The sequence below is a fragment of the Mytilus edulis genome, chromosome 11 (genome assembly GCF_963676685.1).
Source record: "Mytilus edulis chromosome 11, xbMytEdul2.2, whole genome shotgun sequence".
NCBI classification, from domain to species: domain Eukaryota; kingdom Metazoa; phylum Mollusca; class Bivalvia; order Mytilida; family Mytilidae; genus Mytilus; species Mytilus edulis.
The window spans coordinates 82,964,988-82,980,215 of NC_092354.1; the positions used below are offsets into that span (position 1 = coordinate 82,964,988).

The 15,228-nt window shown below is 32.3% G+C and overlaps 1 protein-coding gene across 19 annotated transcripts in view; it reads left to right on the plus strand.

Annotated features, from left to right (window-relative positions):
• Window positions 1–15,228, plus strand: part of LOC139496443 (tight junction protein 1-like) — a 100,174-nt gene that overhangs the window by 69,143 nt on the left and 15,803 nt on the right. For 12 of the 19 annotated variants that reach the window (XM_071285041.1, XM_071285038.1, XM_071285042.1 and 9 more), the window contains 10 exons: window positions 1,512–1,722; window positions 2,726–2,823; window positions 3,535–3,768; window positions 4,947–4,995; window positions 5,904–6,041; window positions 6,406–6,524; window positions 7,021–7,241; window positions 8,727–8,921; window positions 10,183–10,512; window positions 14,845–14,997. In XM_071285041.1, coding sequence (XP_071141142.1) covers window positions 1,512–1,722; window positions 2,726–2,823; window positions 3,535–3,768; window positions 4,947–4,995; window positions 5,904–6,041; window positions 6,406–6,524; window positions 7,021–7,241; window positions 8,727–8,921; window positions 10,183–10,512; window positions 14,845–14,997 — 1,748 coding nt within the window. The remainder of the gene's footprint in view (window positions 1–1,511; window positions 1,723–2,725; window positions 2,824–3,534; window positions 3,769–4,946; window positions 4,996–5,903; window positions 6,042–6,405; window positions 6,525–7,020; window positions 7,242–8,726; window positions 8,922–10,182; window positions 10,513–14,844; window positions 14,998–15,228) is intronic. The other 7 variants (XM_071285045.1, XM_071285049.1, XM_071285047.1 and 4 more) reach the window with 3 other exon arrangements.

The following is a 15,228-nucleotide window of genomic DNA, read 5'->3' on the forward strand; positions in this document are numbered from 1 at the left end:
TGTATGTGTGACTGACAATGAGACAATTCTCCATCCAAGTCATAATCAGGTTCAGAACAACCCCTTAATGTTATGAATATCCCTTTTATGAGGGGTCAATATAAGTTATAATATTTTTTTTTGTAAAAAACACTTTTTAGTACAAAAGGGCTCACATTTTCCCAAAGAACTATAATATCTATCTGGTATTAAATGGTCAAAACATGTCCAAGAATTTTGTAATATTCCTGGACTTTAACCATGTTAACACATTTACTTTAATAGTTTAATATCATTCAAAATAAGTGGACCCCTCTTTTAGAAAAGTTGTTTAAAATATGATGTATTTCTCCTCTTTTTGAGTAAAAAATCTAAGTTTTCACAGGTTTTGTATATTAGCACTATACAAATCCTTGGTAGTTCTATTTTCTTTCTACAACAGTAAAATGACCATTTGTGTGTGGGAGGTTTGTTCCCAAGGTCAAAGTACGGCCTTTTACACAGGGCTTTGATCCAGACCAAACAGCAAACTATAAGGGACTTCAAAATTATTAGTGTACACAATTCAAACAGGAAAACCAACAATCTAATTTATAAATCCAAACGGGAAAATACCAATTAACCACATCAACAATCGATAACTGATGAACGACAGGCCCCTGGATCAATCAGGACAGGTGCACAAACCTGCAGCGGGTATGGATAGTTTTGTTTTGCCAGCATACAATATAATTGCAATTGAAGGCAAATCTTTCAGAAGTTCTTAGTACTTTATTCTAACAACGAACATTTTTGATAGGGAATGAATATAAGTGAGGGGGAGAGAAACCAATGTTTTGTTCTGAACAGGTATTTCCATTGTTATATAATTTGTATCGAAGCACTCCCTGGGATAAATTGGTTTCATTCTGAAACAAATATTCTCACAGATATTTACACAGTGTGGTGGGGTGCTGATAGGTTTTAAATCGTTATATACAGGTTAGACTGTGATTTTAAAAACAAATGTTGATATCTTTTGATAATATTTACAACAACAAAAACGGTGCGGGAAATGGACATGATTACATTTACGGTTGCGGGAAACAGGACTATAAAAAAATAAAAAAATTCTGTTTTGAAAAAAATAGCTGCGGGCGGGTCCCTCGAACAAGGAATTAAATTGGTGTGGCCTTATATGTATTTACATATTAATAAACATTTCATTGATCAAGAATCTGTGCATTCATATACTGTTCTGGATGTATTCTGGAAATCATCCATCATAGCCTGTACTAAAAATAGATTTTTGTACAAATCTCTGATGGGAAAAAATCCCATCACTAAACAATTCCATAAGTGACAATGTGTTTTCTTTTTCCTTATCTTTTTTTTATTTATTATTAGAAATGACACGAAAAATGCTGACAAACAAAAGACTTTTTAAAAAGTTTTATTTTTAGAGAAAACACATGTAGTTCATAAGATGTCACCCCTATCTATTGTGACAAATTAAAGAATTAATTATCATTCGTTTTGTTTTTATTTTCCAGAGAAAACATTGCCTGTTAGACGTGACTCCTAACAACGTTGACAAACTAAATTATGCACAGTATTATCCAATCGTCATCTTCCTGAAAGCTGAGAGTAAAAACGTCGTCAAAGAATCTCGGTCTCGTCTGGCTAAAGGTTCAAGTAAAAACCCAAAGAAACTTTATGAGCAAAGTTTAAAGTTGGAGAAAATGTACAGTCACCTCTTTACTGGTAGGTTATAAGGAATAACAGTACTGTGTTTAAAAATTTGTCACCATCAAGTGCTGATTTTAATATTATTTATACAGCTAGGTTGATTTCAATAATTGATCTGTTATTTTGTATTTGAAAGAATTAACATTTGTAAAACTGAAATAGTTTAAATCTTCCTTGAAATGTTATCTGTGATTATATAGATATAAAAAGATGGGTATGAGTGCCAATATGATAACTCTCCATCCAAGTCACAATTTGTATAAGAAAAACCATTATAAGTCAAAGTATTGTCTTCAACATGGAGCCTTGGCTCACACCAAACAGCAAGCTACAAAGGGCATCAAATATGATTAGTGTAAAACCGTTCAAACGGGTAAACCAATGGTCTAATCTATATAAAAAAATGAGAAACAAGAAACAATTATGAGCAACATTAAAAAAAACGACAACTATTGAACATCAGATTCCTGACTTAGGATATGTACAAACAAATGCAGCAGGTTTAAACATTTGAATAAGTACCAACCTTCACCCTTACCTGAAAGAATAGTGTAACATCACAACATAGACATTATATATCAATTAATCAATTAGCTCTATAAGATATCAGAAAGAGGCTCCTGATTCTGAAACTGACAACTGACTACTAACTTTTGAGGATATGTTTATATTTAATTTTTATAGATTGAGGAAAAATCATATTATATATCATCAATACTTTATTTTTTGGTCTTGATTAATTCAGTTGAAATGTTTAGAAGAAATTTTGTTGACAACAAATATTTGTTACTTACCTGTACCCATAAAATCTACAAATATTGATACTCCACAAATAATATTAAATCAACAGTTTCTGTTGATCAGATTTCTATGTATTATTATAGTGATAGAAATTTTTTCATTTAGTCCTAAAAAAAAACCAAAAAAACAAAAAATGTATCATATAAAAATTGTAACTTTGAACATGGTTTATAAAACTTTAATTTAATTAATAATTATTTTCATTAAATATAAACAGGTGCAGTTGTACAGAATAACACTGATATTTGGTTTAGAAGGGTATTGGAAGTTATCGAGGTGCAGCAAAAACAACAGATCTGGATGTCTGAGGGACAAGTGAGTTATCTCCCATTATATTTATACAGTGAAACCTGTTTAAACCGAACCTCTTCTAGACTTAGGATTTTGTTCATTTTTGGCTGATGTTTGGTTTTATCAGGTTCACAACGCACATATTTTGATATGACGCTGCTTATGAACATGTTTGGTTAAGACAGGTTTTTGGTTTAAGGCAGGTTTCACTGTATAATTAAAAGTTTTCTGCCTCAGGTTATAAGTGTTCTCTCCAGGTACTGTGACTATTTCCACCAATGTAGGCTAACAAACAAACATAGGAATAACACATATTATAAAAAATAGGATTATTTTTACGCTTTCAAAGGCAAATTCTTTTTAGCAAGTTTTTTTTTGTGATGCTTGTACTGAACTCTTTTAACCACCTTAAAATATAAGCGACAGCATTTTTTCACTTTATTCCCTGATACAAAAATTAGTGAAAACAAACTCTTAATGAAAATTTTCCACATGACAGTATTTATCTTTGATTGACATTGAATGCTTTTATCCTAAATAACCTGATAGAAGTAACCATGGTAACATTTTGTGTTTAGATATAAAGGAAGATGACTAATGTATCATGTCAGGACTCATCTAAACAAGAAACTGTGTGGTCATCATTAATTCAAGATGTCAAATAATTAGTCAATAAAAATATTGTAATTTATAAAAAATCCATTTGTTTTTAATGTAATTCTTTGACTTTTTCAGCCTGAAGACAATGTCCACGATGATTACTTGTTCCCAATGAACAGCCGACTCAGTTTTGCTGGACCCCGTGAAAGTGAGCAAGACTTGACTCGTCATAGGGATGAGTTTGAGTTTTCGCCCAAACATCGACCACGATTAATGAGGTCTTCATCTGATCCCAGTGTTAACACTATGGAGAAGATCCCTGGTATCCCTCCTTATCCGGCTCCGCCAAGTTATCGTAAACCATCGAGTGTAAGTACAATTAATATTATACCAATTGTTAAGGATGAAGAAAACAAATTGGGGAAGATACATATAAAAAAAAGATGTGGTATGATTGTCAATGAGACAACTCTCCACGAGAGACCAAATGACACAGAAATTTACAGCTATAGGTCACTGTATGGCCTTTAACAATGAGCAAAGTCTATACCGCATAGTCAGCTTGGACAAATGCTTCATAGCAGCCTAAATGAAGTTAAGTGAACAATTTGTCCAAAGTTTTCATTTATACCCATATACTAAAAAATTCATTAATCATTACATTTTTCGGCCCTACATTAAAGCCAGAAAGCCTTGTGATGAAAAATCGACAATTAATCAGAGCTGTGGATTTATTTCTTGATATCATTTTAAGAATCAATTAGTTGATAAGTTCTCTCATGCGACTTATGATGACATTCTTATTACCCTGGATGAGGAAAAACAAATTTGGGAGGTTAAAAAACTTCTGAAAAGTGGTGTGGGCAATCTTCATTTTGCCCTACCATTCATAAAGTTGCATGATAATTACCTACAATTATTAAGGCCATCCATTTGAAATAATTACCTATCAAATTTAAATAGAAGTGCCTTCTGACCTTTACCCACCCAATCTACAAAACTAGCACTACTTGAATTATAATGTAAAATATTGCCATGTCCATGTTACAGCAGATTTCAATGAGTGTGTAGCTAAAGATAATATCTTTGGTAAGCTTGCTTGCTAGCTGAACCATGGAGTCATTATTAGGTAAGGTATACTACCCTCCTTTCGAAGTAGCCTTGTCCTGCAGACAGATAGATTGGTTATCTGTCGAACTAGTCTATTCTTAAAGGAGGGTAGTTTACCTAACCTAATAATGACTTCACTGTTCAGCTAGCAAGCAAGCTAACCAAAGTTATTACCTTTAGCTACCAACTCAATGAAATCGGCTGTAAAGATTTATAAAAACTGAGATGGCTCAAGTAGGGGCCTTGTAGGCTGAAAGTTCTTGATCTACTGTTTGCCAAAATATAGCTATGGCAGCTGAAAGTGACATAAAGCACAAACAAGCTATCAATCATTTATTCATCTTTATTCATTAATATATTTACACCCATAATGCAACAAAATTAAACTCTATCGCATATGATTTGCATTATAAATTTTGTATCTTTTTATTTTACAGCCGACGTCACCTGGGGGAGGAATGTATGACGACAGACGTTACGTTGATCGTAAGTAATGTCAATTTTGATTGGTTGTTTATTTACCCTTACCAACATATAAACTTAACATGTCCATTATTTTAACGTGGCTGTAGGAATCTTTTTGTTTGTAGTTAATTTGTGTGGATGCTTGATATGAATCATAGTAGAGTGATGAATCTATTTATGTTAAACTTTTTCAGCTTTGCTTCTTATATAAATTTATCAAAAGAGTAGTAAAAGTCTGGAGATTTGTGAAGAGAATTCTTGATGTTGAGCTCTGTATAGGAATACATTTCCTTAAATTTAAAAGTATTTCAAGAAACATACCTGCCAACTGTCACTATTTGCGGGGTATTTCCCCAATGGAGGCTCCCAATTTTGAAAGAGCAACTTTGTCCACAATTTAAACAAAATGATTAATTTTACAATGACTTTAGGCTTATAAAAGTAGGAAGAAGCCAAAAAACAACATTGAAATGTATTTGAAGGCCCCCTTGAAGATTTTTTAGGACTATGACAGCCATCTTGCACGCAGAACCCCCATGGGCATTATTAAAATTTGGCAGGTATGAAGAAACAACAAAATTTATATTTTAGCTGAATCACTTTTTGTGTTTTTATTTGAGTAACAGTACTAGGTTATATTTCAGTAAGATAACATTTGTTTTTCTATTTTATACGGAAAAATTTGCATGCCTAAAATGAATACATAACATTAAATGACATCAAAACCATTTCCCAACTTCCCTTGCTATCCTCCCTATTTGTTTTAATGGAATAGTCCTAAAATAAACTAGATGTATCAAACGACTTAAACTTTGTAGATTATGAATGTTTAAAAACATTTTATTTTCATTAGAAATATACTTGTGTTTTCTGGCTTTAGCTAACCAGTGTGAGTTTTGTGTGAACTAACTTGACCATTTTATTTTCAGTTGACCAATCAGAGGATAGATATTACCCATCATACTATGCAAACAATATGTCGCCACGCCACCCTAGTCGAGCACATATTGATGCTTATGCCACAATTACTCCGCATGAACGACTTCGACCCTCTCTCCCTACTGACGGTAGGTTAAAACACGAATATTTTTATCATGTTACACCAGCTATAGTAGATTGAGTTAAAAGAATTATGAGGTTAAATGTGCTTGGTCAGCCGTAAAAAGGATAAGACCTTTGTTTACTATTGTAAATTCAGAAATTTCTGCAATATTTGTTTTATTACTGTGAATTCTTTAATTTCTTTGGTAGCTATTTTGGTGGATTGAGGAAATATTGTAATTTTTGATAATATTGGATTTTGTGGTTTTCCTAAAGTATGTGTACATGTGTGTGGAAAGATTAGTTAATGTTTTGAGAACAGTATCTCATCCATGCTAAAATGAACTGTTTGTATAATATGAATAAAAGGTTTTGAACTTATAATTGTAGAACGATGGTTTGATCCTGCTTACGATTTAAAGTCGGCACCAGATCATCGGAGAACAGATAGTGACCCTGCCCATCGATCATACCACAATTCTCATCCTCACATTCCAAATGATAATAAGGTAGGTCATCACCATAACAACAGATAGTGAGTGACCTTGCCCATCGATCATACCACAATTCTCATCCTCACATTCCAAATGATGATAAGGTAGGTCATCACCATGACAACAGACAGCAATCCTGCCCATAGATCATACCACAATTCTCATCCTCACATTCCAAATGATAATAAGGTAGGTCATCACCATGACAACATATAGTGACTTTGCCCATCGATCATACCACAATTCTAATCCTAACATTCCAAATGATAATAAGGTAGGTCATCACCATGACAACAGATAGTGACCTTGCCCATCGATCATACCACAATTCTAATCCTAACATTCCATAATAATGTAGGTTATCAAGACAATTTATTCTCTTCATTTATAACCTTTGTGATGCATTCCTTTAATTAAAGATATACATTTAACATATTGGTAAAGATTTGTATTCACATCACTTTCCTTTTTGTGAAAAATGTTTGATGATAATTTTGTTTATTCTTTTCAGCCATTTCATGATAATGCCTCATTCAGTGGTGATTCCTACACACGATATACATCTCATCCAGCGAATAAACACGATGATTCAAAACTCAGAGAAAAATTTGGGACCAAAAATGTTCGTAACACATCACATGACCCGTACAGATTTACACGGAGTACGGCTCACCCGGTGAATACAGCTAGTGTTGATAAATCAAAACTGTCAGATCTCACAGCACGATATAGGTGAGCTAGAATGCAATTAAGTCTGTAGTATAATATCTTGTTCTATTATTGTATTTTAACGCAATCTATATCTCATGAGACAAAACCATGAAAATCTATTTCCCATGAGACAAAAGCATGAAAACCTATATCTCATGAGACAAAAGCATGAAAATCTATCCCCATGAGACAAAACCATGAAAATCTATTTCCAATGAGACAAAACCATGAAAATCTATCCCCATGAGACAAAACCATGAAAATCTATTTCCTATGAGACAAAACCATAAAAATCTATTTCCAACCATGTAAATCTATCCCCATGAGACAAAACCATGGAAATCTTTCCCCATGAGACAAAACCATGAAAATCTATTTCCCATGAGACAAAACCATGAAAATCTATATCCCATGAGACAAAACCATGAAAATATATCCCCATGAGACAAAACCATGAAAATCTATATCCCATGAGACAAAACCATGAAAATCTATCCCCATGAGACAAAACTATGAAAATCTATATCCCATGAGACAAAACCATGAAAATCTATCCCCATAAGACAAAACCATGAAAATCTATTTTTAATGAGACAAAACCATGAAAATCTATTTCCTATGAGACAAAACCATAAAAATCTATTTCCAACCATGTAAATCTATCCCCATGAGACAAAACCATGGAAATCTTTCCCCATGAGACAAAACCATGAAAATCTATTTCCCATGAGACAAAACCATGAAAATCTATTTCCAACCATGGAAATGTATCCCCATGAGACAAAACCATGAAAATCTTTCCCCATGAGACAAAACCATGAAAATCTATTTCCCATGAGACAAAACCATGAAAATCTATTTCCAACCATGGAAATGTATCCCCATGAGACAAAACCATGAAAATCTATTTCCTATGAGACAAAACCATAAAAATCTATTTCCAACCATGTAAATCTATCCCCATGAGACAAAACCATGGAAATCTTTCCCCATGAGACAAAACCATGAAAATCTATTTCCCATGAGACAAAACCATGAAAATCTATTTCCAACCATGGAAATGTATGAGGGGGGATAGGAGGGGTCCTGATCCCGAAATCCCGGACTTAAAAAAACGAAATCCCGAGGTCCCGAATTTAAATAAAGTAAATCCCGACGTCCCGAAATCCGAAAAAAAGGATTCCCGGATCCCGAAAGGGTCAATCCCAAAATCCCGAGCTTAAAAACACCCGATCCCGGAGTCCCGATAAAGGTCCTATCCCCCCTCATGTATCCCCATGAGACAAAACCATGAAAATCTATTTCCCATTAGAAAAAACCATGAAAATTTATTTCCAATGAGACAAAAGCATGAAAATATATTGCCATGAGAGACCAAACCATGAAAATACTAATTATATTGCCATGAGACAAAAGCATAAAAATGTATTTCCATGAGACAAAACTATGAATAGGTATCCCAATAGAAAGATGAACCTAATCAAAAACTTCCTTTTATATTTACAGGAAAGATGAACCCAATCAAAAACCTCGTTCATTATCAACATCTCGTCTTCCAACTTCACCACAGAATCCGCCATCATCCATCGAACAACCACAGAAAAAGGTTCCACCACCCGTACCCGTCAAAACTTATAATCTAAAAGAGCGAGGCATAGAACCTGACGAACTCAAAATGAGGAACTATGAAAACACAAACAGGTAGGGATGGATATTTACAAGTTAGTTTTTGTCTTTTCTATTATAGGGACATTATTTCTGTCCCTATCCAAAATACCCTCATTTTCCAGTGGCAATCCAAATTTCCCCGATCTTTATCATGGATAGGCTCTTTTACAAGACCTACCTATTGTGTTTCTTGTTCATTTGTTTTTGTCCTGAACAGGCATGAAATATTTGCTACTGGCATTAAGCCACCAACAATCAATCAATATAGGGACATTATAAAGCATGGAAATTTTTATATCATTTGTCTATTGTTGAAGAACCAATGACAGGAGAGAAATCATTTGTGGTATAGAGAGTGTACCTCTTGATCAGAATTTAAATAACTTTTGGTTTGAATCATCATAATAATTGAGCATTTTTTACAATAGATATTTTGGACATTTGTGACCACTTTTTTCAGATTTGACCTTGAATGTTGACCTTCAGCTGTCTGCTGGATTACTTTATGTCATTTGGTTTCTGTCTTGTTGCCATCTTCATAATGTCTCCTCAACTCATATTTGTTCTGAAATAAGTGCGTCAAATCAAAATATCTTCCTCTGCAGTGATCTCCCTTGATCAGCTTGTATATAGCTTAATATCAAATTTGTTTATTGCTTTTCCATTATTTCAAAATTTTGATGTTTTATTTACCACCAGACTTATACACACCCAAATGTTATTTATAGATCACATCACCTTTTATTTCATATTGTATATAATATTTTATATCTGTATACATATATGTACTCAAATCTTAATTTAACTTTGAGTAAAAAACTTCAAATATGATTATATAATTTATAGATTTACATTTTAATTAGAGATAAACCATGAAAGTTGGTACCATATGAACAAAATTATATCCACAGTATATCTATAGTACTAAAGAAAGCGACCAATTTCAATGAAATCTTCTATATTACTTAAAATAAGGTCATTAACTTCATTTTTATACAGGGATTTTTAAATACTACCAAATTCAAACCAGGCTTAAAATAAGTTTAATTTAGTCATGGATCCGTGATGTCGGGGATATCTACCAATATATATATATATATATATATATATATCTGAAATTTATTTTGTGTATTATACTGTGAATATATAGTTATTCCTTTGGTAAAAGCCGTATTTCAAGGAAATGAATTTGAAGACAAATTAAAGTGTATTAGCATCACATTCATGTATTTGCTTAGCTTAATTTGTATTTATGCTTTTTATTTCCAATAAGCTTTATTCACTGCTTTTGCAGATCTTATAACTATAATGATGGTAGCGCATACGCCACAGTAAACAAACCTGATCGTTACCATAACGATGAAAATCCATATGATTATGTCGTACCTAGATCTGGTTACCCACGACAACAGCAAACAGCACCGCCACCTCATCAAAGCCATTATGCTAAACCTTTCACAGGAAGTCCCAATAGGGGAGGTAACTCTGGCAGATATTTTGAGAATCAAATTTACATGGACACTAAAGATTTAGAAAAACTGAAATCTGTTCAGCCTGATCATCGTGGCAACCAGGAATATTACTCACGTGACCCTGGATATGTTAGTCCAGGAGATCGACCAAGGTGAGAATTTTGACCTTGAACTTTGACACTTATGGCTGCTTTCACTCAGTACTTACAAGGATAGTTAACTGATTATTTTGACTGAAATAACACAGGTTTTTGGTTGTCATACTGAAATCACACATTTTTTAATTATTTTTGAAATTCTTACTTTAATATTCTCCATCATTAATCCTAGGGTAAATACATTTAATTTTTAAATTGAAAATATCTTCAATCTTATTGGCCTAGAGTAAATACAGATTTAAATTGAGAATAGTTTCAATCTTATTAGCTTATTTCAGTATTTTTAAATAATAGAAAGTAATACCATTTTTACACAATATTTTTTTTTAATGGTTTTCATATCCTTTAATTGTTTTTTATCTTGAAATATAGATCTCTTGCCATTTTATCTTAAGATATCTTTAAAATGACAAGCATATAAATTGACAGTAACTTTTTGTTAGACATCTTAATATGTAATGATAAACACAATGGGAAATTCAAACCAAAATTTGATTTAGAACAATTTGAAATATTTACATGATCTCTGAAAAGTATTTTTAAAAATAACAAAATATAACATGTATAAACATTTTACGCATCACATATTTCATATGGTTTACATCACCATAATCAATACTGTTTGTACACTTATATGGTACATTGCTGTTTTATGTGTCTTTTTTTGGTTGTTGGCTGTACTAACATTCTATCAATACAATGTATCTACCTTTTGTTTCTTGCAGTAGATTAGAATAGCATGGCCCTCTCATCTCATGACCGCTGCATGCTTGTTATAATACTGGAGTCAGTGCACAAGTCACCTCCCTTTATAAGAGTTAGCTCCCCTAGACAGTGATGAATTTTCTCCCATGTATAGCATGGCCCTCTCATCTCATGATAGCTGTATGCTTGTTATATTACTGGAGTCAGTGCACAAGTAACCTCCCTTTATAAAAGTTATCTCCCCTAGAATGTGAAGAATATAAATTACCTCCCCTGTATATTGACTTACCTCCCCCTTGTAACTGATATTGATAATCAACCAATATAACACTTTGTAAGTTATAGCTGTTCTGGAAAATAATGTAAGAATGTAGGATTTCAGAATTTATTATAGGATTGATGAGGAAAACATTCAATTTTTAGGACTTTACAACTCTTCAAATTTTATTTTTTAATTTAACAACTTTCAAAATATTGTAAGTAATAAGAACTTAAGATTAACTGCTTAATTGATATTAATCATGAGCAACAGGAAGGGTACCACATGTGGAGCAGGATATACTTACCTTTCCGGAGCATCTGGGCTCACACCAGGTTCTTATTGTGATTGGATTGTTAAGTCTTTAGTTTCCTTGTTTCCTTGTAATTTTTTAACTTATTAGTTTGGGTATTTTGTTATGATATTATTGATCTTTCTTCATATTATTAGTTTTGCTTGTTTCTTCGATATCTGTCACAAAGATGGATGTAGTCCATTTTTCTACTTTGACTAAGTTTAGTGCATTAGAAATGAAAAGTGAAAAAGATTCTAAACACTAAAAAAAATAATATTCTGACAAAAGATAGGAATGGTGTTTGTGTATGAAACTTTAACATATATGTTACTTAGCAACAGAACTTGTTTACTAAGCAACAGAACATAGGTTACTAAGCAACAGAACATAGATCTATTTATAGATTGTCGATGCCTAATTTGGACTTTTCCTTGTAAAGTATGTAACTCCATCCAGCAGTCATGATCAAAACCACAGCAAACGAAGGCCATGCTTTTCTCCTCAAATATTTCAATAAAAAAATTGTCCCATTCTTTTTACATCTGACAGTAAATACGACAGTGAATGTTTTCATTATTTTAGATTTCAGTGCATGAAAAAAAGTAAAAATAAGATAACTTTTGTGCAAAATTTCAACATTTCCCATATTTAGAACTTAACTTATTTAGAAATTTTACAAGAAAACTGTGCCATCAAGAAATGGTTGATAAGGTCTATTGTCCCTTTATTTGAACCCAAATTGAAAGTAAGGGATAAATTCTACTGTAAGAAAGAAAGTCGATATGTGTATTTATACAGTGTTAATATTTTCTTGTGTATTTCACATTTTTGTAGTGTTCTGTTAACATGAATCGGAACACATCTTCAATACTATTAACATATCAATTCATTTTGGATAATATTAACTTTGTACAATTTTATGTAGATTTTAAAGAAGTTTAGATTTTTTTTATTTCATTATTTGGAGAATTTATTATAGGCCTGTAAAGGGAGAAATTATTTAAATATTTAATTAGAGAATAAATATAGGTTTGTAAATTATTTTACAAATTTAATTGGAGAATTAATTACAGGCTTGTAAAGGTAGAAATTATTTTACAATTTTATTTGGAGAATTAATTATAGGCCTGTAACGAAGGAACTTATTATACAAATTTATTAAATTTGAGAAAATATTTATGTTAGACATTTTATAATTTCCATATCATATTAAATTTTGAAACATATTTTACATATCAGGAATTACATATACAGAGTACATTTGGCCAGTTTAATAAGATACGTACATTTATTTCACAATTGGTCATATTTATTATCATTTAGAATGGTTGTTTACATTTGGAGGACACCTCCATTGATTAATGAAATACTTATTTTTATATGAAAAAAGATCAAGAATATTTTTGTCTATTTTGACAAACTCAATTGTATTTTTACATTTAGAAATAGATAATTTTTTTTTGTCCTTTTTGACAATATTTTTTATAAAACTGCTGGTTTGCTTTTTTCTTAATTTTTTTTTGAAAATTTATATATTATAAGATTCTCAAGTAGTCTTGATACACAAGTTGTTTTTTATATATAGATTTAATGAATTTTATTGTGTACTTCTACCTGCTGTTAACTATGTGTACATACTGACTTATAAACATAGAAATAACGAAACTTAAATAAAATTTACCAAACTACTCTGTCCTTTTAATCCATCATGACTGCTGAAAAGTTACACAGATTAACACATAGGCAGATCCAAGGGGGGACAGGGCCCCCCTTTTTGTAGGAAAAATTTGGTTGATTATATAGGGAATGACTGAAGCATGACTGAAGCAGGCTCCCCCTTAGGAAAAGTTCTGGATCTGCCACTGTAACATATTTAGGACTGGATAGCACTAATGTTACTTAGCATCTAATGTTGTTTAAATTTTAAGTGTTATTTAAATAATTAAAAAATTCAACAGATTTGATTAACACTTAAAATTTATTTGATGTTTAATGTTTATTAAGAGCAACCCATTTCTGGATGTGGCCAAATTGTGTAGTATCTATTTCATTATTTATCAAATGGTTACCCAACTGCATGTTAAAATGCCCCCTGTCTAAATTTAAGCAAACTGCATCCTGCAGTGCCCTGTCTTACTTTAACCCTACTGCATCCTTCAGTGCCAAGTCTTATTTTAACCCAACCATATGCTGAAGTGCCCAGTCTTATTTTAACCCAACTGCATGCTGAAGTGCTCCGTTATGCAATACTTGTCTCCTATTTTGGTACATTAATGAATTTGGTGCTGATTAATGGTAATATCAGTCTCAAACTCTGTGTAAAAGTGACTTGTGGTATACTGTGGATTCAGTATTTTTGTGGTTATCAATTTACGTGGATTGAGTGAGGAAAACTTGCATTTTCGTGGATATTTGATTTCATGGTTTTGACGAATTCTGTGTACAAAGCCTATAGAAAAGTTGTAATTCGTTGGTTGAATATTTGAATTCGTGGTTCACCTGTACCCACGAAAATTGGTATCCAACAAATAATGAATCCTCAGTAGGCACTTTTCTTTATGACCTTGAAGGTTGACCTCTAGATATCTTGGTTCATAGTGCCTTTTGCCATTGTGCCAAGACTATGTCCAGTAATTTGTCAGTTTAGATTTTCCCTCTTCAGGCTCTTGATTTTTATATGAAGTCACATTTGTATTTTCTCCTGGATTTGTCTAGTGTTTGCTTTTGACAGAAATAAAAACATTTCTCATAACTAGGTGTCAAGGCTTTCCAGAGTGCTTGGTGTTCATTATTATCATATCAGGGAGACTGTATTACACATTCATTATATCGCATCATGTTCAGTGGTTTGGAGGGGAATAAGTCATTCAATGTCTTGATGATGTACTGCAGTGAAATTAAAACAAATCAAAAATGTTAAAGTGATATTATAAGTCGAAAGAGCATCAGTTGAGGAACAAAATAAGCTTTGGATTGAGAGTTGTCACATTGGCAATCATACCACATTTTCTTATATCTATTGAATATCATCAATAGATTAGTTATATCCTTCAGTGTAAAATTTCAGAACTGACGATGAATTAAATTCACTTAAACGAGCTGAATATCGTAAAAGCTGGACTGGTCCCCCAGAAAGACAAACCAGAAAATTTTCATCCTACGCTAAGTTAGTTACGCCAGGATTTTATGGAGGTCGTTCTAAATCTCAGGAGAACATACGGTAAAGACGAGACTTCTATCACGGAGAATTTGTCATTTGCTGAATAATTGTGGATTTGTTCATTTTCATGAGTACCATTTTTTCGTGGATTGAAGAAAAAATGCATTTTTGGGGATATTTGATTACTGTAAATTCAGAAATTACTGCATGCATTTTTTATTGGGATGTTATCATTTTAGTCTAAAATGCAATTTTAATTTTTGGCGATATTGAGAAAAATTCGATTAAATC